At 37.1% G+C, this 27,803-nt stretch overlaps 1 protein-coding gene across 6 annotated transcripts in view; it reads right to left on the minus strand.

Moving 5' to 3' along the window:
- Nucleotides 1-2,453: 2,453 nt before the first annotated feature.
- LOC135196190 (uncharacterized) overlaps nucleotides 2,454-27,803 on the minus strand; it is a 135,644-nt gene continuing 110,294 nt past the window's right edge. For all 6 annotated transcript variants that reach the window (XM_064222791.1, XM_064222827.1, XM_064222800.1 and 3 more), the window contains exons 3-7: nucleotides 12,976-13,102; nucleotides 10,655-10,800; nucleotides 9,094-9,217; nucleotides 4,093-4,251; nucleotides 2,454-2,983 (exon numbers count right to left, since the gene is read on the minus strand). In XM_064222791.1, the coding sequence (XP_064078861.1) occupies nucleotides 2,584-2,983; nucleotides 4,093-4,251; nucleotides 9,094-9,217; nucleotides 10,655-10,800; nucleotides 12,976-13,102 (956 nt within the window). In that variant the 3' untranslated portion in view covers nucleotides 2,454-2,583. The remainder of the gene's footprint in view (nucleotides 2,984-4,092; nucleotides 4,252-9,093; nucleotides 9,218-10,654; nucleotides 10,801-12,975; nucleotides 13,103-27,803) is intronic.

A 27,803-nucleotide genomic window follows, 5' to 3' on the forward strand; every position in this document is an offset into this window, starting at 1 on the left:
TCCTGCCTGCCAATTATACACTTGCTCCTGCCTATTATTATACACTGCTCCCTGCAAACTGATTATACACCTGTCCTGCCTGTTAGTTATACACTGCTCCTGCCGGTATTATACAACTGCCTCCTGCCTAAATATTATACACTTGCTCCTGCCTATATTATACACTGTCCTGGCCTTGGAGGATTACACCTGATCCCCCTACCTTATATTTTGTGCCGTCTCCTGTGCTGTCTATGAACTTGCAGGTTTTAGTAAATCACTAAATTGCAAGGAGACAGCCTGACTTTCTAGCTGACGAAATATCACTTAAAGTTGACATCACTGTGATTGTCTTATGTTGCATATCAGAACCACGAACAATTTTTAAATTTTAATTTTTCATTCAGTTCTTCGATCAGAAAGTCGGGATACTTGGCGTGAAACGCACATGGGATATAGTCAGCACGTTCCCTTGTCCTGCACTAAAAAAAAAGAAAAAAATAAACAAATAAAAAAGATCTGTCTCACTCTCGTGTTCTTTGTATAAATAATTCCAGAAAAACGATTTACTTTTTCGAAACAATGAGAGGAATCAGCGAGTTCTGAAAGTTTCATTTTCAGTGTTCTAGCAAATGAAAGAAAAACCAGTGGAAATGAGAACGATTAAATCCTGTGAAAATAGTAAAGCAAAAGAGTAAGTTTCTTCGATAATGAGAGAGAGAGGCTTCGTTCTTTGGTTACCTGTTGAATTTTTTAAAAATAAAACTAGTGCTTTTTGACACCTGAATTGAATTGAATTGAATATAGAATTTAGGCCAAAGGCCAAGCACTGGGACCTATAAGGTAATTCAACGCTGAAACGGAAATTAACAGTAAAAAGTTTGAATGGTGTAACAGAAGGAAAACCTCAAAGCAGTTGCACTATGAATCAATTATTAGGAGAGGGTGGAAAGTAAGAAGGAAGAAAGAGAATATGAAAGGAGGTACAGTGAAAGGAACGAAAGGGGTTGCAGTTAGGGGCCGAAGGCACGCTGCAAAGAACCTTAAGTAATGCCTACAGTGCACCGCATGAGGTGCACTGACGGCACGCTCCCCCTTCGGAGTTTTTGACACCTGTAATATACCATGAATAAATAGAGCATACAAATCGAGCTGAAAGAAGTTTTACCGCTTACAGCGTCTTCCCCACACTAAGTCATCTGACCTCCTGACCTTTGAAACAAGTTAGAAATTCTTCCTAGACTTCGATATGAGATTTAGCGAACGACCTCATGGGATGAGACTGAGGTGGCCAGTAGCCATCAGGTGGCATAATGTCATTATTTATCTTACGAAAGAGATGATTGTTGGTGTAAACATTTCACGATGTCTTTCAAAAGTCTGAGATCAATGAAAGGTAAATATCCTCTCTATGTCGTACAGGGGAAGCAACTGTTTCCAATTATTATCTTTACCGTGGCCATTGTCATGACTTCTTTGAGAATTGTTTATGGGAAACGAATGAAAAAGCAGTATAAACAAAAATAAAAAAAGCGTTGGTTGATTATTACTGTTACACATACATGATCATTGAGTAAGCCTCGTATCTATCTATCTGTATCAGAATCGAAACCATTTCACTATAAAAAAAGAGAAATAACTAAAACAAAAGACTCTCAAGAGACGACATCTCTGCTTTAGTCAATGGACAACATGAGCAAGATGTCATTGCTTCTGACCCTTTTTAGACCTTAGTGATGAAGGGCATTAACTACAGTATCTAATTGACGTAGATCCCTTGGTGGAGTAGTGCTCTCAGTGCACTTCACGTGGTGCACTGTAGGCATTACGTAAGGGTACTTGCAGCGTCCCTTCGGTCTTAAAGTTGCATAGGCTTTTTAACCCTATACTTTACCTACACTCCAGCGTCCTTTCTTCACACTTGCTGTTCAACACCTCTAACTGTTTACTTCTTAATGCAGCTGTAGGGTTGTCTTCCAATTCCATCTTTAGATCTTCTTTTCACTAAATTTGGTGAATATTCGTCAGTTGAAGCAGCTCTAAGATCAGGCCGTAAGGAATGTGTGATTTATCTTGCAAAAATCTTGCCAGATGACAACGGAGGTTATGTTTTGGTTTATGCTGTGTATAAATATTGTCAAATATTGCATGAGCGTAAACGTATGCTATTCATGCACATATTTACACTGACTCAAAGCTATATATGTGTGTGTGTGCTTGCGTGTGTGTGTGTAGCAGTGTGAATTCTACATAGTACGATATGTAAAACTATTCATCAATATATCTAATCTATTATTTTTTCATTGTTCTGATAACACGTCAGTTTATTGTTAATTTATCTGTACATAACATATAATTGTTTTCTTTTACCCCCAAACCTTCATTGATAATTCTTATTTCTTTTGCAGATCAAATATTTTTACTTTTTCAATTCATGGGGTATCAATAAGGTGCCAGTAATGAATCTATCTAAATACTTTGTCCTTTTATTCACCCAGCACAGAGAACACAGATAAACACCAATCACAAAAAGACATCCTCGTTGTCAGTTTCCAAATCCTGAAGGAGGTTACAAAAAACGGGGGAAAGAAGAAGGAGGAGAAATCAAAGCTTAAGAAGAAAGGCGACGGTGAGAACCACCGCTGCCAAATTAGGTGCCCTGTCGACCCCGGAGTCCTTAAACTGCTGACTAGCTGGTCCCAGCAGACTATTCCCGGCCAAGTTGACGGCTGACGTCGGCCTAGAGGTAGAGGGACTTCTAGTGGTCCATGTGAAGCGGGTTGTCGGGTATGTGGTTGAGGAAGGAACGAAAGAGTTGTGATGGCGAGGAGGAGGAGGAGGAGATGGCGGAGGCTTTGGGGAAGGAGACGTGGAAGCTGTCGTGGGATCAGGAGACAAGTTGTTGCTGTTCATGACGAGGTCATCCGCCACGCCGTCGTTGCCGTCAGAGTTTCCTGCTGCGACCACCCCGGCGAGGTTGCTTGGGCAGTCGCGAGGGTTGGGCCTGAGAGGATGAGGAAGCAATTCTTACTCGGTTGGCGCCACTTTAAAAAATGGCGTGGTATATTGTGTAACATGGCTTACTAATACTCTTAGGAACTACGTATAACATTCAAGCTACAATTGTCCTTTAATGTCCAATTCGCTCTACCTCGGAATTAATATATTTTCATATATGAGAAATCAGGACTTCAGTGAAGTTATCAACTCGGCCAACAAAAAATTCCGAAGGGCAATTTTTTGTTGGCCGAGTTGATAATATCACTGAAGTCCTGATTTCTCCTCAGTCCGCTGGGCGCCGGTTCGAACCCACGAGAGGAGGAAATTATCATCAACTAAAAAATTCCCCTTCGCTTAGCATATATGAAAATATATTAATTCCGAGGCAGAGCGAATTGGATATTAAAGGACATTTGTAGCTTAATGCATATATATGAATCACGGTGATTTGATAAAAATTCATAATATTCAATGTACTTTTCTCAGGTCATTATTATTTAGCCAAAAGTCTTTAATAGAATGTTATATTAATCATAGCCTTTAAGCAAAGCGACATTGGATGAGTTATTCAAACTTGCTGGGCATGTTTAGTAATTGGTCGATGGATGTCAGTAACATCTGCAAAATTAACAAACATCCCTGGCATGGGAAGATAATATTCTATCATATTACATTGCTTTTAGGGAGTGTGGCAGTTTATCATTTAGTACTTTGAGCTAATCAATTATGTTCATAGAATAAATAAGTCTTACTAATTTACGTAAGGAAATCAAATGTACGTACTGATCACTTTGGAGAGTCACGGGAGTTGGGGCCAGACGCACAAAAAATAGAAGTTTAGAATTTTCAGTAATTACTCATGGAGAAAGGAGTCATTGTAATATGGTAAAAAAAACCTAATCTTTCCTCAGAAAAGACTGTCATGATAACTACTTCTAATAGCAAAAATAGATCTTACAACCAACCGTAAGATTCTTGAAACTGACCTATCGTTATAGTATTATAAAAATCAGTCTAATTCCAAAATAGGATAAGTTTAATATGAAGTATTGTAACTGGTACTGTCCTCTCCTTAGATTTTACCAAGCAAAGACTATGAGGCGCAATACTCACACAAAATCTTTACATTTCTGCAGCATGAAGCCCATTGTCTGATCCAGCATCTCCTTCATGAACTGAGAGGGAGACCTTCCCGCCCCCAGCAGGATCCCTCCGCCGTCACATTCCTCCGCCGTCGACTCAAGGACACACTCACGAAATTTCCTGTGGCCGCTGTAAGAAAGTTTTTTGGTTATCAGGGTTCAGAAATGGTAGAGAAATGACTGAAAGGTGAACAACATCTAATCTAGCATAAGGGATGAAAGAATGGTCACATTTCACGGATTTTTTGTTGTGTTCTTAATAATATGTAGCAAAATTGTCCCAAGTTGAACACAATCTATTCAAGAACGAAACAAGTAACTCTTTAATGAACAGATTTCATTGATTACTGTGAATATATTATTCATGAGTCCAAATACTTAGCTAATAAAGATTAATTATCATATTTAGTTTAGAACTTATTTCAGCTCTAGAAAAGTATTTGTTGAGAGAAATGCATGAAAAGCTACTCATCTGAATCTACTAGTGTGACTTTTTAATTTCAAACTTCCGGAAGTCATTCAAGGCTGTATCATTTCTCTTCTACGGGAGAATTCCCTTCTCGATGAAATCAGATTGCGACATAAACGTTTAAAAAAAGGATTTAGTATAAGAAGCCATAATATTGCTTAGGCCACATGTATATCAAACTAGTTTTTCTAAAAATGAAATTCAGTTCTAGGTGACATTCTCAATGTAGTGGGCAGCAGAGAGGCGTTATATATTTCCATCATTTTTTCTTTTTTTTGAAAGGTAAAGCCTCCACTAATCACCGCTGGAATGAGAGAATCTGGAGGTCTATGTAGGCTACTGCATGGCATTCCACTCCCCTTCACCCCATACTGGGATAGTGCAGTCAGTACACCTCACAAGGTGCGCTGTAGGCATTACTTAAGGGTCTTGCAGCGTCTCTTCGCCCCCTAGCTGCAACCCCTTTCATCAATTTTAATGTACCTCCGCTCAAATTCTCTCTCTTCCATCTTGCTAACAATTGCTTCGTAGTGCAACTGCGAAGTTTTCCTCCTGTTATGCCTTTCAAATCTTTGTGCCCTCAGTCTCCTTTCCAGCGCTGAATAAATGATGTTCAGGTCAGTATCTTAATAAAAACCTCGAGGGGAAAGGTCCGCTCTGTGCTGACAGGTTTTCAGGAACATTTCTTTATAGAAAAAGAGGAAGCGTTTGATATGAGAACGGAAGTTTTGGAAAGGACTGACATTCATTCATATGAAAATTTCAGTTACTGTTCTTGCAATTTCAAAAATTTTGAGAATACTGACAAAGGAACCGACTGGAAGCCTCAATCTTAATTCAGGAAAAAAAAAAAAATGATTCTAACGCGTATTCTGGAAGATATACAAATTTGAAAAAGTCCATAACGTTGTAGGTGTTAGTGAAATTACGAGATGGCTCCAGAGGATCTCAAGAGTCAATTTTATTTTCGTAATTCACATGCTAAATTAAATGTGAAGCCCCTGTGCAGTGAACTTCCACAACAGCGACTATCTCAAATGTTGACATAGAAGTCATCAGAAGCCTTTCACCTCTGTCTTGCGCACATTATCTCGCTTCTAAAAGATTGAGCTCTTTCGCTCTAATTTGTCCTACACCTCGTCTCTCCAACATTTTCTAGGTCTTCCTGTCCTTTCCTCACACACGAAAAAATTATTTCAAAATCTTTTTACCTCTTTTTCGCACCTCCACAATTCTCATCGTTTCAGTGCAAAATATTCATCTCAACAAGCTCCAGTTTTTCTTTCATTCTCATTCAATCATCCGAGCTTCGCTTTCGTAAAAAGCATTTGCTTGAAACTCCTTTATACCTCCTACTCCACAACCCCCCCCCCCCCCCCCGCCCCCCAACACCCTTTATTTCTCTTCTCTTCCAAACTAGAGCATAAATTCTGCCTCCCTTTCTTGTATCACGTGCTCTTTCTTGACAGTCACTGAAAAATACCTGTACAAATCAACTTCTGCTGTAGCAATACTCTAAATCTTTCGCTAGTCTCTGCAGTTTCTCCTTAAGGCCCCCATACACTGAACGATTGTCTGACCGACTGTCCGAACGATTGTCGTTATCGACCCACACACACACTATTCATAAAGTATGAACGATCTCCGCACCGATTTCAGTCTCGAGAAGACATGGCATCATCTCTAGAAGAGAGGCGTGCGATAGCGTTATATCGGCAGACAAACCCATACATTGAACGACCTGTGTATGACAGACCTAAGTCGCAAGCCAGCAACCTGGTCGTGACAGATTCCCGCAGAGATCGTTCAGACACGAAGCTCCGCCCACTTTTGCATTCAGACAAGCCCATACACAGTGTTTTTGCGAACGATACAGACATTCGTTCAGTGTTCACTCTAGGGGCTTGAGGGGAATCGGAACGCCCCCATCTCAAATACTTGAACATTTGCGTGCCTGTGTTTGTGTACGTCTGCGAAACAAACAATTACAAGAGGCCGACAAACCTACAGACAAACCAAGGTCCAAAAAAACCTTGGACAGAGCGAGTCTGGGAGTGTGCTCTCATATATCTGCATCTGTCAGCGAGCTTCCAGTCCCAGTAGGAAGAAACCAGTAGATTTGTGACTCCAGTTTAACTTAATATACTCGTAGGCCAAGAAGAACACACTGATCCAAGTTCAGCGTTCACATGAGGCTTTGAAAAATGTCCGCACATAAGGTCACCGAATAATAATCACTAATAAAGTATTTAAAATGTAAGTCTAGACCATTTTTTCCCGTGTGAATATCCGATCTTCACTGAAATTTGCTCAGTTTTGTTTCTCCATTTTTAATTTGGGCTTAAAGAGGAGTTTTGTTTCTCTTCAGTTCTATTAAATGCAGCAATGTAAACTGGCCGGTTTATGAGGAGGCACAGAGAAAATTGAAAAGTGAAACTGAATGATTTTCAAAAGAAAAGGGAACTATAAATGATGGCGAAATGAATGAGCTGATACAGTAACAGTAAATGAAGAAAAAATAACACAGTAAGAAAAAGAATACGAAGAAGGTGGAATATAGGAAAATTAGATAAAAAGCAAGAAGTGAACATGCAGAGCAGAAGTATAAAAAAGTAAGTAAGAGAAACTGTCGTAAAAACTTGATGACCGAAATAAAGAGGAACACAACTCGCGTCAAAGGAACAGAAAACTCGACCAAATTCGAATTTCACAACAGAACTTCAAACCCAAAAAATGAAAAGAAAGAGTAAATGTCACGAGAAAAAATGCAAAAGGTACGGTCTGATCCGGATTCAACTGCCGAGAGAGAGAGAGAGAGAGAGAGAGAGAGAGAGAGAGAGATGAGGGGGGGGGGGGGGGGGGGGGGGGGGTGGGGGGGGGGGGGGGGGGGGGGGACGGGACGGGCGGTGGACTAAAGACGAGAACGCGAAAGAACAAGGAACATTCTAATGGCCTTGAAATTGCCGCGCTGTTCTACCATATCTAAGTCCTGCTTTTTTTTTCTTCTTTGAAGATTAAGGCTACGTAAATGTAAAATAATTTTCACGGAAAGGACTTTATGCTAATTTCCAGGAGGCGAGAAAATAGTAATCTTTGTCAACGGTCGAGAGAGAGAGAGAGAGAGAGAGAGAGAGAGAGAGAGAGAGAGAGAGAGGGGAATTGGGGTTAGGGGGGGTGGGGGACTAAAGACGAAAACACGAAAGAACACAGAACATTCCAATGGCCTTTGGAATTGCTGCTCTGTTCTACCATATCTAAATTCTATCTAAATTCTGTGTTTTTTTTTTTTTTAATAAAAGACTAAGGCTTTGGTTAGGTAATGTTGGAGAATTCTCTACGGGAAGGACTTTCTGCTAATTCCCAGGAGCCGAGAAAAGAATAAACGTTGTCACTGGTTTTCGTAACTGACGAGAGTAATAGGTGGCACCATTTTCATACTTTTAGAGAAAGAGGAAAAAAAATATCCATTATCATAGATTAACACTTTTTTTTAGCGATTATACAGCCTTTTTTCATGAATTTATATAGAAAATGTTTAGCTTTTCAGCGAATACACATATATTTATCATTATTTTATGTAGTATCCCGAATCCTACGTTTATTTTTTCTTCAGACTATCAAAATTGTATGAAAATAATATCCATAATCTCACGTTTATTTTTTCTTCACATTATCAAAATCGTAACTGCAATGAGATTTCGAGACGTGAAATAGGCTAAGAACGCCTTTTTTTTTTTTCCATAGCTGCATTAAATGGATGCAATGCATCTCACAAAAGTGCATATTCATCTTTTCCTTCAGTTATTGAAAGCAAAGTCTTCAGTATATTACAAAACATATCGAAGACATTTTGCTGGCAAAAGAAACGAGTGAAAAATGCACCAAAAGATTCGACTTTTCTGTACAACGTCTAATGCTGTATAAAACCATCAGCTATGACCGGTAGCGTTTCAGTTGCTCACCGGATACGGTAGACTGAGGGTTCATCCCATGCTTCCAGAAGGTGCTGCCAGATGCACGATCTATGGCTAACTTTAACCTTAAATAAAATTAAAATTACTGAGGTTAGAGGGTTGGAAATTGGTATGTTTGATGATTGGAGGGTGGATGATCAGATATCAATTTGCAGCCCGCCAGCCTCAGTATGTTTTTTTTTACTTTTTTTTTTTTTAGATCTGAGGGCGGATGGAACAAACTGCGGACGGACGGACATACAAAGCCGGCACAAGAGTTTTCTTTTACAGAAAACTGAAACCTTAATCCGAAGGAAAGGAAAAATAGTTAGTCACTTGGCAACAAACATAGAAAAATTGAGATTGAAGGAGGAAACAAAAAGACCGTGAGGCGGGTTAACGGAACAACAACACAACAACAACAAAAAGAAAAAAAAAAAAAAAATGAAACAGAACCTTAAACCTGCATTACTGTCAATAGCACCCGTGTTGTTCGAGAGCTGGAATATATGACAGCATTCAATCACGCTAATGTCATTGTCGCACTCACCAGCAGAGTTGATCGTCGCTTATTGACCTCCTTTGTACCAGGTCGCTCAAATGTCTGTACTGGAGTCCGCAGTGGGATGGTTCCATAGACACGCGCTTCATGCATGGGGCGTATGCCATGTATACTGCAAGGAAATAAAAAATGAATGAATATGAAAAAAAAAATCATCAAAAAGGGGAAATTTTTCTTCATACTCACATAACTGATAATGCACGTATATAACACTGCACTTTAGGTTTATTCATGTCATTTGGAGTTATATACCTAACTTGATAATAATAATAATAATAATAAATAATAATAATAATATAATTCATAATAATAATAATAACTAATAATAACAAATAAAATTATTGATTATGATTATTATATTAAGTTATTATTATTATTATTATTATTATTCAGAGGATGAACCCTATTCATACGGAACAAGACCATGGTACCCACTGACTTAAAATTCAAGCTTTTAAAGAATATGGCGCTCATTAAGTAGTAAGAATCGGTAACGGGAAATACAGAAAGAAGAGATCTTTCATTAAGAAAGAAAAATAAATTAATAAACATAAAAATATATTGCAATGCAAGGAGAATAACTGAAGGGTAAGTCAAGCAAGGAATACTATATGCATTACGAATTAGATTTCTTTTATGTAAATTCCTATTTCACAATGACGTATGATTATAGATCTAAACCTTTCGTAATACAATAGTAAATATTCTATTCTAGTGTCAGTGTCATGATGAAAGCAGGGTCAAGGATAAAAGATAAATGAGCACTGCAGAACGCTTAAAAAAAGAAATGGAGAGAGAGAGAGACAGTAAAATCTCAATGATATGATGTATATTAAAAGCGTTAGTCAGTAGTATATTTATGTATGATTACTGCTGTCATTTATCCGTAATGAGGGTCATATCACAGATTGCGAGAAGTATAAATCATTTCTTGCGAAATATAATCTCATAATTCATGATAGAGCGAAGACACTCGCTGCATAATTTACCTGTTAAACAGATATCACCACTCTGTGTCTCTGTGTCTCAGTCACAATTTTATAAGTTCTGGTTTCCAGACGTTTTACGTATTCTAAAATTATTGCAAAACCGGAGAGAGAGAGAGAGAGAGAGGGGGGGGGGGGGGTTCTGGTTCAGTCTCTGTTATTTGGGAAGCACCGATGAATAAAGAAGAAGGGTTAAACTGCTGGAGCCATTACAGAGGTAACATGATTCTGCCTTCACTAAACTATACTCTGTTTTTTTCCATCCGTCCATCCGCCTGTGGTGTTTGCTCATGGTAACACTGCTTCCCGGGCTTTAAATAATATCCTATTTCGAATATTAACGGTAAATTATTAAAACACTTTTCAGTTGCAAATGTGCACCCAGATATCCTTTTATTTACCTAAAACTTACACATAGCGTAACTATTTAAAGCTCGTGACGCAGTGTTACCGTGCGAAAACACCACAGGCGGATGGACAGATAGAAAAAAAAAGTATAGTGGCGCTATTTTCATGCTTTGTCAGTTATTCACTTTACAGAATGCATTGTTTTAGGAGCTTACGTTTCTGGTAGTCGGGATCCTCGCTGCAAAGTTTCTGAATCCCTTCAATACTGCCGTGAAGAGTCTTGTTGAAATCCCGTTTCTGCGTAGAGGCCATGAAGGTATTCGCGTACGCGTAGACGCATTCAAGGAAGCTCTCCCACATCCTGTAGAATACATTTTAGATTATGTTATTATTATTATCATCATATAACAAAAGTATTCCGTAATCTAAATTTGACCACAGACTTTCCCAGTCGACATCTGATCCAACAGGACAGAATAATGTGGGGGATCGACAGTTAATACTATATGAGACTCTTGGCGCACGAAATGTCTATTTGATGGCTTCTCTCTTGATGCCACCAATAAGCACCTATGTCAGTTCAATCTGTTCATGAATAATCTGTACAGCTTGGGCATTATACCTTTGGGAATGTCAGTAGGTTGGGATACAGGTAAATGTAAACGTCTGTCTAGACAGAGGAGTGACACATAAGAGTTGTAGAGCCTTTCAAGCACACTCGCTGCACTATAGTGTGTGAAAGGCACAAAATGACTGAGGACAATGAGTCTACAGTCACATACCTTTTTCTAATGCTATTACAAGTAAGCAGGGAAGGAATAAAGGTTTAAATCTTTGGGTTATGAATTTGTGAAGGTTTGGATCAGAAGAAAAAAACGACGAGATTGCTCATTTGTTTAAGGAGAGAAAATGAGGTGTTTTGGCACGAAAAAGGTAAAAGGGCAGCGTGCGGTGGAATGAGTAGGAAAGGTGTGAAGCTGAAAGGTGTAGAGCTAGGAAGGGCCAGTGTATCATCAAGAAGACTGAGGGAGCAGACAGGAGAGTACAATTCGATTAGTCTGAGAACAGAATGGATATGATTGCATGAGGCAGAAGACAAAATTGTAATATGTGGTCGATATAGTCCAAGAATGAAAAAAAAAGAACGGAAATAAAAGACAATGTTTTTCTGAGTCTGAATATGTACCTAGTTTGGACTGGAGAATATGAGATTTTGGTTATGGATGATTTCAGTGAATTTGTAGGTGACAGAAAAAGAGAAGTTGTTGGCAGGTCTAGGATTCTTGAAGTAAATGGATATAGAGAGGTCTTGTGGAAATGTACTTGAGTAATCATAAGAATACTTGGGGAAGAGAAGATATTAAGGAAAAGGGTTGAGCAGTACATCGGCCTATTTCGCACATCTGTACATGAAGCTTTTATATATAGGGGCTACTAGTGCTACTACTACTCCCAATAATTTAACTTTTCCAATTTATTGTAACTTATTCGGCTTATTGCCTCGTCATACATGGAATGTAATATTAACAACAATAAATGAAAGTTTGTTATGAAGGGAATAGAAAGCTTAAAACTATGCACACAAAAAAGGAGGTCGGGAAAATTGACGTTATAACATTATACACCGAATATGCATTTAATGGTTACGATTCGTTCTAGAGAAAGAAAACATAACAATACAACCAAAAAATACGGTAGTGCTGCAGTCATTTGGAGAAACGAACTGAAAATAAACGGAAGAAAAAGCCAAAGTTTCCACAAAGCTTAAAAGCATTTTAGATTATTTAAAACACTTTAGCCATGCACAGTAAAATAGAAACTATTCAAGGAGAAAATATATATATTTTTTTTTTTAAATTTCAAATGAACGCCACCATTTTCAATTATAATTTTCATATTTTTAAACATAAGTATATGAAATTTACAACAATACGGATTTCTGTTAATAGAGGAATGAAAGATATTGAGCACGACAAGTCACCAGTTAAAATAAGCTCCTTATCTCGTGTCGTCACATAAGTCAAGAAATCTAAAACATATCTGTGAAAATAGTTCAGATCAATAAAGAGCAAGCTGAAGTTTGACATCACTTCATTTGCACGTCACCTCATGTCACCTTAACGTCGGAACTCCTGGGAGTGAGAGAAATTTGAGATCACTCCACTGACATGTCACCTCATTTACCATCACGTCAGAACTCGGAACACTCCTGGGAGTGAGAGCACTCATATTTCATGAGCCAAGTTGACTAAGGCAGCCGGTCAAGACTGTATCAGGTGAGAAAATTATAAAGTAAACCTATCTGTCAATGTTATAAGATCTTTTTACGTCTTATAACAGCGATTCTCCAACACGATTTGGTTAATTCAAGCCTGAGCAATGTATGTTGCCATGCTATTGAAATTTACAAAGTCTAGGATTGGATTACATTCATGGGATTGAACCTAGAAAACCAAGCACTAGGCCAACTTAAGCTATTCCGCGTTTTTGTACCAAGTACAATCTTGCGTCATAAGTGACGAGCTGAAAGACTCACCTGCAGACTTCCCTGATGTCTTGGATGTCAGTAGGGAAGTTGTATCTTGGGTCCCTCACCAAAGGCTCCGCCATCTTGACGCATTTGTTCAAGTGTTCGCCTGGATCTCTGGCTGTTGCCAAGCCAGCTGGAATGAAACGGAGAAAGAAATAATTAAAGAAAATGTCCACTTCAGACTTTAGTCTCAGTTTCCCATCTACTAAGTTGTGCTTGAAGTGAAGTCTCTCTCAGCCTTTCAATATATACAAATACCAATAATTACAAGAATTATATTATCATTTATTATACCATATATACATATATATATATATATATATATTTCTAAATATATATTATATATATTATATATATATACTATACTATACACGATCGCCTCAGTCATACAGTGGGGTCCTTAAATGTACCGGATAGGGAGTATAAACGATAGTCGGATATCAGTTAAATAGTTACATTATCATCCAAAATTATTCAGGGCCCTGCTTACCCCCAACAGCCACAAAAAAAAAGAACAAAGAAATTTAAAAATAATAATTACGCTAAGGAAGTGGACGGACGGAATAGAACTAAAACGCGCGCAAAGTCGTTATAGGCAGTTCTGATTGGTTCCTTATTTTCAATTCTACCAATCGGCCCTCGGCATCGTGACGCCGTGGCATTCTACTGATGACATAACGCCTCAATGAAAGGAGCCCATAAAAGCGCCAAAACATAGTAAGTACTATATTTCAGAGACTGCTGTCTCTCTCTTCAGGTAGGTAATGCATGAGAAAAGTTAGAGAAAAGGCGGTATACCTAACAACAGATCCATCCACAGGTAGCATGAATAGGTACTAGATTTCTGTAAACACATTCGGGCACAGTGGCACCTGGGACCCTGTTTGGCGTATATATAAATCACCATATAATGTGCGCATGTGCGAGTAAGTGTGTGTGTGTGTGTGCTTGTATATCGTATACGTACCGTAATGTAAATCTCAAACATTGATCAGCACAAGTGCAGATCTCCCGCTCTGCCATCGTTTCCAAAGATGTTAACAAAGCGTTTAACCGCTTTCGCATCGGCCTAGTGGGAGAGGAGCTATAAATAGATAATTATCACCAGCAACCTCAGGTTAATTGCTACACGCATCTTGATTGAGCTTTCTTGGGTAACTATGAAATTACCGTTAGGGGAGGAGAGATGACTAGTTCAAGCCTTACGATTTTATAATCTCCACTTATATCACCAGACCCCTTTTGCTAATACATTCTTGTTTAGTTCAGCGTCAATGAAATTAACCACTGAGTTTGGTCAGTTTGGCAGAGAGCAAGTTTCACAAACCTTCTGCTTCTCTTCTCCTTCTCTCCGAAGTTTTTATCTGTGGGGAAAATTTTTCACACACACACACACACACACACACACACAAGAAAAACAGCTAGTTCAAGTCAACACTGAAATAAGGATAGAATTATCATGAGGTTGTTGATTTGAATATCTTCTGAACAAGAAAGGAAAGTCTAAGGATGGTACAGATTAATGGTAGTTATGGGTTCTTTAGTTGAAAGTTAATACATACACGCACAAACAACACACACACATATAGGCTGAAGTCGTGAGTATACATCAATTGCGTATAGTAAGAGGTAAAATATATACACATCAAATGGTTGTTAACACCATAATTAAAAACTTATTCAAAAGTATTTTAAACCTCAATAAATAAGGGATAAAAACAATAAAAAAAACATAACAACAGTGAAAGAGCCAAGGGCCAACACTTGAAGCAAGTGACATCCACCCACAGCGGTAGCGTAAGGAGGACTGACACAAAAACTTGTTACGGGGAGTGTAAACAAAGAATCTGGACAGGTGATTAAGGAGTAAATAGTTGGGTGGAAGATGATTGGCGGTTGAGAGTAGGTATAGTTAGATTGATCGTGATTGATTTAAGAGTGTTAGTTCGTCTATACGTCGGGTTCTTCCTACAATATTAAAAGTACTGGCGTCTATGTGTGTCTTGCAACTTTTACTATGATTTATTCATAAATCCCACCTGAAGCAAACAGGTGGCTGATCTTATCCCTAACATGGAAGAGTGAACCGATAGGTCGGGGGTTTATCGGAATTTGTTTTAAATCAAAAGCCGGTAATTGTTCATGGAATAGGCTGATACATTTTCTCCTAAATATATCATTATGTAAGAAGGGAAATCTAGCGAACATACGCAGTTTGGGGACTATGGATTATTGGGGGTGAATTAAATTTCTAGTTAAGTAGCTTATTAAGGGATCTATGAAAAATTGCTGAGGGAAATAATTATCCTCAAGTAATCAGCAAGGAAAGTAACTTCAATGTGGGAGGTAGACCAACTTGATGTCAAATTAATGACACTGTGGAGGAGAGTGGGCAGGGAATTCATCTTAAAGTTAAACAAACATGAGTTATAAAAATTCAATGGCTTAGTCCCATAGCCAATAAAAGTGTTCTTTCTATAAATTCCAGTATGAAAGCCAGGCTCGTCCTTGGATATCCTCACATTAAGGAATGGCCGGAAATTAGGAGGACTTAGTTAGTTAGTTAGTTACTTTTATTGACAAATTATACAACTATTAGTACAAATTTGTCCAAAAAGAGACATAATACAAAATATACAAAGTAGACGGTAATCTCTTTTGTTCTTGCAAGTACATGGCCTACAAAGAAAAATACAACATCAACTACAAATAACATAAGCATTTAATTATAAAAACGAAAAAGGAACTTACCATAGAGAAAAACATAGTCACATAGCTATCATTTTTCCGGAAATCATTCATTCATAAACATCGAATTATCAGTATCAAATCTTAATGCATATAATGCTTGTAAGAAAATAAAGTTACATCTAGAGCTCACTTCTCCAGGGAGCACATAAATTTGTTAGCAAAGGTGGGACCCAGAGGGTCTTAGCCTCCCTCCCCTCATTAAACACAGTAGGCTGCAATTAAGAAATAATGACTGACTTAATTTGATATCCTTTCTTTCGCCCTACATCTGGAGAATTTCCCGGTTGAGGCACTTACGGCACCATTCATGCCACTATATTTATCACCATAATGGTCACGTATTGTCCCCCTATCGTTGATAGTCATCCCTTTCCGGTAATTAGGCTGATAATGACTTTCCTGTGGATATTGATCTTTCTTCTTCTTCTTCTTCTTACTCATATGGAAATCCTTGTCCACGCATGCGCATAAACAGATTTTCTCCCTCTTGATCTCAGAATTCTCCCACACCTGTTTCATAGCAAGCCTTTGATCAACACGCGCTCTTTCTCAGTTAAAGGCACATAGCTTTTTTCCTATTAAGTCTTTCGTCATCTTTCTCCTTCTGAAGTACTACACTTGAGAGTGACCCGTTATATAGTTAGCGATGTGACTTACATAGTAACCCATTACTATTCCAATTATTTCCAGAAACTTTTACTTTTAGAGCCTTTCTCTCATAAAAAAAAAAATACTTTACGCACCATAGTCGGCTACCTGGTTGAATTAGTACCACCAACAATCCACTTCCCTTATGAGCATATATATCATTCACTGGTATTTCTAAGGAGCCAGCGTTCTTAAAGGAAGGCATTGATGACCACAAGTTCTTGCTCGTATCTTACCTTAACCCCATATAGTTTTCTCCTTAGCTTAAGCGTCTTCTCTTTTATCTTCATAACTATTATATACTATTTTGTCCTATACTTTGTAATTTAGTTTCACGAATTTCCTTTTATTTTTATTACTTTTGAAATCATCGCTTCGGCTTCATTTACTTTCCTGTCTTTTATGCCAATATATATTAACACTCCTTTTCTATTTGACACTTCTGCATGTGCAAGCAAAGACCTTTAATGTTGCAAGATGCTATTTCCCTATCATTCTTGCCAATCACATTTCCCTAACTAACTTTCATGGCAATATTCTACATCATTATTCTCAAACTGGGAATTTCTTCTAGCTTCACTTTCACTTCACCTAAGCAACTATTATTACAATAAAACTCAAAAAACGACACTCCTTCCTATTCCTTTTGTATTAGCAAGTCAGTCTTGCTCTCGTCTCTCCGAACAGTATCTTTTCCGTTCATCTCTTTTTCCATAGTTTCAATACTGGATCACACTAATATTCCCTAACACAAAGAATGTTTTAGAGGTGGTTACGCAGCACAAGGCTTTTTTTTTTTTTTTTTTATTTTTTTCTCCCAAAATATGCATTTATTTTCCGAATGCTGGATAGAAATCTATTACTGAAATGAAGCAAAATTTAATGTCTCTTCGTATAATGGCGTTCAAGGTTGCAATTAATCGAAAAGCTGAGGAAATGTTAGCGAATCATAATAAAAGAAGTAATAATAAATTCAAAATAAATTTGACAACAAAAAGACAGCAATGAACTTGCAGTTGGCACATGTAATTGACCTAGAGCTGAAATCCATAATGAGACATCAGTCGTCGTTGACGTTTTATAATTTCACCTCGGACTCTTGTTCAGCTGAATATGAAATGGATCCGAAGGACGCGACAGCATTTTAGAATATACCGTGTTTGTGTGCGTGTGTCAGTGTGTCTGTACTACTGTACTTTTCTGTATGTTAGTGTCTAGTTAAGGTGATGTAAGAGCAATGTCTCTACTGGTCATGCAGAATCCAGAGGTTCACGTCAGGCCTCTTGTTCCTTTGAAGACACAGTAGTGCACTTCTTGTACGCCTTTAGGAAAAGGCCATTGCTGCCGTCATATATACATACATACATAGATATATATATATATATATATCTATATATATATATACATACATAGATATATATATTTATAGATACATATACATTTATATATACATACATGTATGTGTGTATAATTAAAGGCAAAAGCCACGAAGGAAAGTGAAACAATGGAGCACTCCAGTGTTTCACTTTCCTTCATGACTTTTGCTTTTGTTTATATATTCATCACGTTCCAAATTTTCGTGATTCAGTCATGCATATATATATATATATATATATATATATATATATATATATATATATATATATATATATCATTTAGTCAAGTAGGATGGCTTGACGTTATCTCGTGCGGTTGTAGTGTAAGTTACATGAATTGCATTGTAATTTTCAGAAGAGAAGCACAACTAAAGAGAAAGAACGTAATTGAATAGAAGAACTCTCACGATAAAATTACATCTCGAACGGGAAACAGCATTACATCAAAAGAATGACAAGTATTAAAATGAACAGTCGCCTTATAACTCTGTGAATTACCTTCATAGCCAAGGAACATAACGGAAGATTGAGGGCAGATCTAAATTAGAAGGCAGGGTGAAATATATGACAAAACGACAAAATAGTAATATTCCACACGCTTGGAAAACGAGATTACCTTCTGAATTGCACTTTAGTGTGCATAAAATAATTGTAAGCGGAAGAAAACAATGACACAATAGCTCAGGGGATGAAATAATATCTCAGTGGATAAATACAATACGCTCGGAGACTGAAAATGGAAATTATGAAGCAATGAAGTGTTTTTTTTTCTTTTCCAAAAAAGCTGCTTTCCCTGAAGGGGATGGTTCGCAAGAAAGCTAAATTAGCAGTCTCTGTTACATTCATCCTTCAACAACAGAAGGAAGGACGGGTACCTATTGAAGGATCATTGAATAGCTTTAGGCGAGCTGGTATTCCTCCGAAGAAGGCTTATCAGCAGCGCGTCCATCTACCACCACATACGCTGTGCCACTCACCTCAAGCTCTTTCTACGGAAGACTTTCCCATTCCAAGGCCTTTCTCACAGCACCTTACTTACATTTTTCTTATTACTCTGTTGACATAACATTCTAAAAAAAAAGAAAAGAAAAAAGTAAAAACATGCGCCGAAGCACTCGAGTTTTCTGTACAGCATATAGTACCGTATGAAACTCCAACCACGGCCTATGAAACTCTCAGTCGCGGCCCATGAAACTTTCAGACACAGCTTGGTGTTGGCCTGTGTTGTGAGCACCTATAGCGATACCAGACGCACGATTATGACTAACTTTAACCTTAAAATAAAAACTACCGAGGTTAGAGGATTGCAATTTGGTATGTTTAATGACTGGAGGATGGATGATCGACATACCAATTTGCAGCTCTCTAGCCTCAGTGGTTTTTCAGATCTGAGGGCGGACGGACAGACGGACAAAAGGTTTTCTTTTACAGAAAACTTAAAGCAAAATTTTAAAATTTTTGTTGTGACTCTTATCCAAGAACGTAAAGAAAATCGATATCTTCATAATTTCATCGAAGCATGAGAAGAATATATATTCAGTGGATTATATCCCAAAATGGAATTCGTTTCTTTTAAACTAGGGATCTGAATCACGTTAGAAACTAGGAAACCAGTTCTCGTCTTGGGAACCAAAGAGAAACGTTTATCCTTATTTCTCTCATCGTCCTGGTCACATTTATGTCTTGAGTAATATCCGTCTGAGGATCTTTTTATATCCATGATTAACGGAAATTTGGCTGGATTCCGTTAAACGAGCGGCTAATGGTCTAATGAGACGGCGATTATACAAATTAGATTGAATGAATTCCCCTTGACGTGAAAATGACTGACGTAACCGTCAGCATTTAATTATAACAAAATGAATGGAGTATTAATGCATTTGGTTATATATGCAAGGTGAAAATCACTGAGAGAGAGAGAGAGAGAATCCTTGCTATTTATGCAGGGTGAAAATAGGTTTCTCAGTCTGCCCTTCAAACATCATTTTAACCTAATTCTTTTCTAGTGAAATAAGACTAAGAGAGAGAGATAGAGAGAGAGAGAATGTGTTATTTACGCAAAATGAAAACAGTTTTCTTTGTCTGACTTCAGGCAACATTTCCACCAATTCTTTCTCAGTAAAAGAAGACTAAGAGGGAGAGGAAGATAAAAAAAAAATCCGCTCCTCCTTAATAAAACAGGGTATGCCAATCATCACATTGTCTGACCAAAATTTTGCTAATCAAAGTTCCTTGAAAATACAGAGTCAAAACTTGGAATAATTTTTTATGTCGTCGCGCGAAAGATGTTATCAGAAGCTTGATAAGAATTTCTCGAAAAGGTATGAAAAATGAATGCTTTGCATGACATTATGAGCAAAAAGGTTTATAATCCCTCGGCACACATTTTACTTTCAATTTTTCCTTTTTAAAAAATCTCCGGTTTAGTTTTAAACTGGAAGAGAGAATCTAAAAATAAAAAAAAAAAAAAAAAAGCTTCCCACAAATTCACAGTAGTTAACGTATTTTTCCTTTCTCACATTTTTATCTCTTTTATGCACGTATTGCCTGTTCCCCTAATGGTATATATATATATCTCTTATCTGTTGATTTTGATAAACGCAAGTCTCCAAAATATGCCCTTCATTCTCTAGGGGTAATAAGTTCCAAAACTACTTTGACTAATTCCTCTGCTTCCAATCCTTTAATTGGACATCTTCATACCTCTATTTCTCAGTTCTATTTTTGCTGGATACAAGAGGGCCCAGTTCACTTGAGATGACCTGACCTTGAGGAAGAGAGGGACCTCTTAATATCATTATTAATCCTGAAGGGGAGGCCATCACCTGCCTTGCTGTGTCCCAAAGGTGTTTCAACAAAGCCAGGGCTCGACACCGAGTACCAACCAGGCTATAGTAGATTCACATCAACCGTGCATTTGATGTCTAGGCCCGTCCCTTATGACGCTCCTGATTGGCTATTGATAAGCCAATCACAGGGCTGGAAACTCTCAGTCTCTCTCGAGAGTTCACAAAGGTAGGATGTGTGTTCTTCCTCTTCTGAGGGATACGTCTTTCAAACGAATACCTCAGGAGAGTGGAACACACATCCTGTCTTCGTGAACTCTCGAGAGAGACTGAGTTTCCAGCCCTGTGGGCTGTGATTGGCTTATCAACAGCAGCTTCACTAGCATATGTCATTGTTCCTCCAATGAATGGGTCAGCGGGCGGCCAAATGCAACTTATTCATGGCATTGCTAAATTTCAACATGCCTGTTGCAGAGCTGTAGCCTCATCATGAAGAAAACAATATAGTTGAAATCGTTAGCAATCGTTGCGCCTTCAGGCTGCAGCAGTCATACTATTGATTAGTTGTTGTTGAGGTGAATAAGGCTAAATCTCATCTATGTTACAAGAAGCCGCTCTCACTGAACGCTCTTTACCAGGGTCTTAAATACTCATGCATAAGCAAGGTTTTTTTTTTTTACTTTAGCTTTATATACTGTAAAAACGAAACGTTTTGTTTAATATTTTTAGAAACCGAGCCAGTTTTCCCTTGTTTAAAATTACAATAACTTTTCTTTTTATCCTATTGAATCTAATTTATTGCCGTTGTTGTTACAGGTATACATTTATTATTAATATTATTATGGAAAAATGGGATGAGGTAAAACCCATATCATATACTACATTTATTTGATTTTTTAACACCGAAATACTTATTCTATTTGTTGGATAAAGCGCCTCAGCTCGTTCCTCTGCTTGTTTTTTTTTTTTTTTTTTTGAAAAGGGCAAACACTGTAAATCCCCTGTGTCCATCTTTGAGTAGGAATTCTCTCGGGGCAGATTATCTCATTCAACTGTGGTGGCAAATCTGACAAAAGATTTCGCAAAATCTTATTCTAGGCTATTTCTTCTCGTGCGACTGGCAGTAGGGTTCTAGTTTACCTTATGGAAAACTCGCTACAACAAAAGGAACTTGAATTAAAGGTAGAATGTGAACAAATTAAAATCACATTCGTTAGGATATGCCATGCTCCTCAATGCCTTCATGCAGCAAAACCTGCTGTGTGTGTTTTATTTGGCGGCGGGGGTTGGGGGGGTGGGGGGGTGGGGGGAAGGGGTTGGGTCGCCTGTTTATTTATAGATTTTCAAATGGCATCAACAAACTCTAGCTGAAGTTTGGGAAACTGAAGCTTCGAAACTGCGCAGGCTCATAATAAATGAATTTCAAATTTCCTTGTCAGTTTAAAATCCACGTTGCTCTGCCCCTCGTAAAAAATACAGTTCTGCTCAAATTAAATAAAAAAAAAAACGAGAGAGGTTTTATGATGAACAAAAGCCAAAATACCTAGCAATTCTGGACTTTGTATAAAAGAAATTATAATTAAATCTTAAAACGTTATTATCTCCCTGAAGCTCTCCGAAGTATAAAACAGGCGATCCTATTGAATTGTCAGTCGCAAAAAAGAAGTATCATATTAGTAAAAATGGAATTATATAAAAATATTTCATATTCCTTTATTTAACTATCTCCAAGCGAAAAGCAGAGTGTGTACACTATTCAGATTCATGGTATATATATATATATATATATATATATATATATATATATATATAGATAGATAGATAGATAGATAGATAGATAGTTTATATATGAATGTATATATATATCATTCATATATAAAATTATCTATCTATCTATCTACATACATATATATATTATATATATATATATATATATATAGAATTATACGTATGTATGTAAATACACACACACACAGATATATATATATATTATATAGGTATATATATATATATATAATATATCATATATATATATATATAATATATTATATCATAATTTTATATATGAATGTATATAATATACATATATATATCATATATATATATATATATATATATATATATATATATATATATATAGATAATAATATATATATATATATAATGATATATATATATAAAGATGATGTGTCGTTTTGCACAAAAGGTCTGTAACGGCGGAAACGGGTAGTACCTAAATAAGATTATAAATATACGAGACTGGGAAGGAAAACAATGGTTCGTATTTGATAAGTCGTCGAAAAGATGTTCTTGGAAGGCGTAGCTTTTGTTTGCGGAGTTCGCATATGCAGGATGTATGTTCCACCTCTCCTGAGGGATATGTCTTTCAAAAGTATCCCTCGGGAGAGGTGAAACATACATTCTGCCTATGTGAACTCTCTCTCGAGAGAGACAGAGTTTCCAGCCCTGTGATTGTCCTATCAACAGCCAATCAGGAGCGTCTTTATTAAGTGTTCAGGAACGGGCTTCATTTTCGGAAATCTATTGTTTCAGAAAAGTCGCCATGGGTATACTTGAAAAGGACAAAACAATGAAAAAAGATTCCTAGGTGACTTATTGGTAGTGTGATGATAGAAGAGTTATCAGTGCCTTTGAAAGCAAATTCTTTGAATTAGAAAGTACTTAATTATGTTGCATTGTCTTTGTTTGATAAATTGATTGTTTGATTGTAGGCTAGTGATGAGAGTTAAGAATCCCGGTAGAAATTGCTGAATCTGAAAGGGTTGAGATTTGTGCTGAATGGTGAATGAGGCTAGAGTTAAAAATGCAGAAGTGGTTGGCTGTTTGGGAGTTTTGAATAATCCAAGCGAAATGGAAAGAATTCGGTTAATACGGAGAAAATGTTTTAAAAATTACAGTTGAAAAAAAAAGAAGGGAGAATCTTTTGCTATGGAAATAGAAAGACGGAGGAAAGGGTCCGATAGAATGAAAATGTTCTGGGTTGATGTGAGAGATCCCTGGGAGGAAATACTGCCCTGGGTGGTAGCAAAATAAGCCAGTGAGATCGATGGGTCTCTGAATAAAAGATACTGTTGTCTGAGGAGGAGGAGGAGGCCAAGAGTCACAGGAGAGGGGAGACGTACTTGTAATGATTATTCAGCGTAGGAGGGACTTACGAAATCCAAGGAATTGAAAAAAACTGCCTCTAACTGATAGGATCATGCGTGAGATTTTCCTGTGGCAGTTCGTGAAAATGACTGCTAATAACTTCCTTATCATATAAGGCAAATCATGATAGAAGATATCGCAGGTATTGTATGGGCAAAACACTGATGAGTCTAAAATTAGAAGACTATGGAATAATTCCTAATAAAAAAGATAAGATAGGAACGTATAGGATTCAACAAAGGAAGGGTATTTCATTATGGACGTGTTGTGAAAGTTTTGTAGAACTCTGAGAGCGAACTGCATAACGTTATACATCATGCATAGACCAAGGGAAGGTTTTGGGAAGAACTGACAGATGTCATAGGCTGCCATGTTGTTGTTGAGGATGAACAGAGTTATTTTTGTTTTAAAAGAATGTCATGCGTTATTGTGTATCAGATTTTTCTTTTGAAAAATATTTTTTTTACTAATTGTAATTTATTTGAATAAAGTTTCGAATTTGAATTCAATTTTGAATTAAGCATATGTAAGAATTTGCAAACTTTGGAAAGGGACTTCTTTGGTGCAAATGTGGCCCTTTATTGACCGTAATTTCATAAAATGTGAAGTATATGATACCTGTTGATGGTATAACTTTTACAAAGAATAGTGGAGAGATATTGCAGAATGATAAATCTAGTGAAAAGAAAAAGCTAATAGTTACTGTCAGCAGGTATAACCCTTTTAACTGTCATGGGCGCCCGCACATAGGGGCAAGAGGGGGCACTTGCCCCCCTCCTGAAATCGTGAAAAAATTATATATATATATATAATAATATATATATATATATATATATTACAGTTTATTACATTTAACTACATCACTTTGTTTTCCTTCCATTTTACAATATATTCTTTCAGTTTAAGTAAATTAAAGGTATAATTATGTATTGTATAATATCTGTAAACGGTATATAACTGCTGTTATTCTTTCCATAAATATTTGAATTCAGCAGAACAGTATATGAAACTCTTGAAAAAAAGTCAATGTAACATTGTAAATTCTTTATCGTATCTTGCTTCACTTAAATTATTGGCATCGCAGTACCAGTGCGTATTATATATATATATATATATATATATATATATATATATATATATATATATATATATATATGTATGTATGTATGTATGTATGTATGTATGTATGTACGTATGTATATACATATACATTCATACATACATACCTATATATATATGCATATATATACTTACTATATATATACATATGTATAATTTGGAAAATATGCTGCTGGCGCCCATACTGGTTGCAGTATGAATGGAGCGAATAAGTGGCTCAATTTCCAGGTTACGAAACTTGCGATGCGACATCAAAGTTATCTATATCGAAAAGAAAAGAATGTATACTGTGTACACACAAACACACACACTAACAACACAGAAACTGGAGATGCTAAATATATAACTGAATGTGGAGAAATGCCAGGGCTATAGTAGATTCACATCAACCATGCATTTGATGTCTAGCCCCGTCCCTTACGACGCTCCTGATTGGCTGTTGATAAGCCAGTCACAGGGCTGGTAACTCTCGGTCTCTCGAGAGAGTTCACACGGGCAGGATTATGTTCCACTTCTACTGAGGGATACGTTTGAAAGAAGTATCCCCCAGGAGAAGTAGAACATACATCCTGCTCGTGTGAACTCTCGAAAAAGACTGAGAGTTTCCAGCCCTGTGACTGGCTTATCAACAGCCAATCAAGAGCGTCGTAAGGGACGGGACTAGACATCAAATGCACGGTTGATGTGAATCTACTATAATATCTATCTATTTATATATGTATATATATACATGCATAAATATACATATATATGCGTATGAATGCATGTATGTACGCATTTCCCAGTAAACAAAGTTCCTACACTATACAAATCTACACATACTCCCACACATTTTAACAAGAGGCGAAGCAAGGAAAGTCCTACTAGCTTCGCAATTGTTTTGAAGAACTGAAGTGTCTTGAAAAGTCAAGCTGAAATCTATAAAGTCGATACTGATCCCACATTCTTTTAATAAAGAAGTGAAGTTAGTATTCCTGTTAGACGGAATGAATAAGGCCAAAGAGATGCAATGTTGAGCGATGAACAAAGGTGGTATGATAAAAGGAGGATTATGGGTGTAGAGGATTGTAAACGTGTTTGGATGTAGGCTTCATACCTAGAGGACATGACGCCCTATGAAGTAGTGACAAAGGAATCCAAGAAGTCTAGGACGGAAGGTAATAAGGAAGCATCGACAACAATAGGCCTATAGAGTGGGGGAGAATTTCAGAAGAACAGGTCTTTCATGGCAGTGAAATGCAAGCGTACAATGAAGGTGCAGGCGCATTGGCATATTTTATAGTCATGTCGACCGACTGGTGAGTTCTAAGCAGATATATACCTATGGAAAGACTATTGTAAAAGCTTTTGTATACAAAAGGAAATGCGCATGTGTCATGGACCGTTGTCGTCAGTATCTTCGAAGCCATTCGCCTGAATAACATATATTACAGAGGAATTAGGAGAAGGAACTTTAAATGAAAAGCAAAGATTAAAATGCTCAACCACGTTCATTCATAGACACCGCCTCTCTCTCTCTCTCTCTCTCTCTCTCTCTCTCTCTAATCAATTGCATAATAACCATTCATTTGGGTAAGTGCTTCATGAGCTTCATAGAATTAACCCGTAATGAGTAAGCAAAGAAACCCCATCGATCTTGGGCGTTATTTCCTGTAGAGAATAAAAACGTAAAAGCGGAGAGAGCAAGAGAGAAAGGAGAAAAGGTTACGTTTCACCATAATTATGAAATGATTAAATTTTCCACAGGATAACACCATTAAACAATTTTAACCAAAACGCTGACCTGCTCAGCTTTGAGGCGAGCGGTCGATTTGTTCTAAAAGTGGGTGGAGTGCAAAGAAAAAAAAAAATCTTAATTAAGCAGAGATTTTGTAAAAAAATCGTACTTTTCTCTATATTTCTGGCTAGGCGACATTTACGTTATGTGTGCGTGCATGGTGCTATGTTGTCTAATATCCGAGGAATGAAAAAAACATTATCCTTGGAAAAGAATGGTAATAAAATGAGATAGTACTAACTGTTGCTCCCTGGCATAATCTTCATAAGGAAGGACCTTGATAATGAAGAGTAACTGACACGCTTAACTTTAACACGAGTAAGAACTAGATCTTTAGAAAATATCTCCCTAAACAGAAGTATTTATGAATAATGCTGTTAAGAAAGCCATAGAACAAATCATATTCATAGGTTTCGTACCACAGAAGTGTCCATTACTTCGCATGGACTAAAAAGAATGGCTTCAGTGACTGACTGACCAAATAATTTTGGAATATTATGATTTGTTAGCACTTCAAATTATGTGTTCGAAAGCCTTAAGAATTTATTTGAACTTCCTATACATTCGCACACATACACATAAGCTCATATGTATGTATGTATATATTATATATTAGAGACGTATTGGATATCCACATCAGCATCCGCATTGACAATGGCTTAACATCCGCATCAGCAGTGCAGGAAACATCCGCATCCGCACCAGCAGTTTTAGAATGCGGATATGATGAAATCACCCTCTGGTCAGTGTTCAATAGTTCATGCTCATTCATTGTAGCCAAAAGTAAATTTTTGGTTTTATTTTTTTGCTAAATTTGGCTTTTTCGTTTTACTATACAAATACATGATGCACAAGTACACATTTCATACAGTATATACTTTATAAGTAGCTCTGTTCTACCCTATTTGTTTTTATGCATATTTGTTTCAGTAATTTCCTGTCATTTACAGCAGTTGTGATCATAAAGGAAGAGTATTGCATTTTTTAGGAAACAGACTCTCTCTCTCTCTCTCTCTAATGCGAAGAATGGCTTTGAGTTTTGTTAGCCCTGTCATGCAATGAGCATGAAATAACCTTGTGCTACGACAACTAAAACGTTCGTGTATCGCTGTTACTGTTTGTACGTTCGTATGAAAGTATACAAACACAAACATGACTATCACTTATGTTTCTACTTTCATTTATTATGTGATAACGCATAATTTTTAA

This window comes from Macrobrachium nipponense, chromosome 23 (genome assembly GCF_015104395.2).
Source record: "Macrobrachium nipponense isolate FS-2020 chromosome 23, ASM1510439v2, whole genome shotgun sequence".
Classification (NCBI taxonomy): Eukaryota; Metazoa; Arthropoda; class Malacostraca; order Decapoda; family Palaemonidae; genus Macrobrachium; species Macrobrachium nipponense.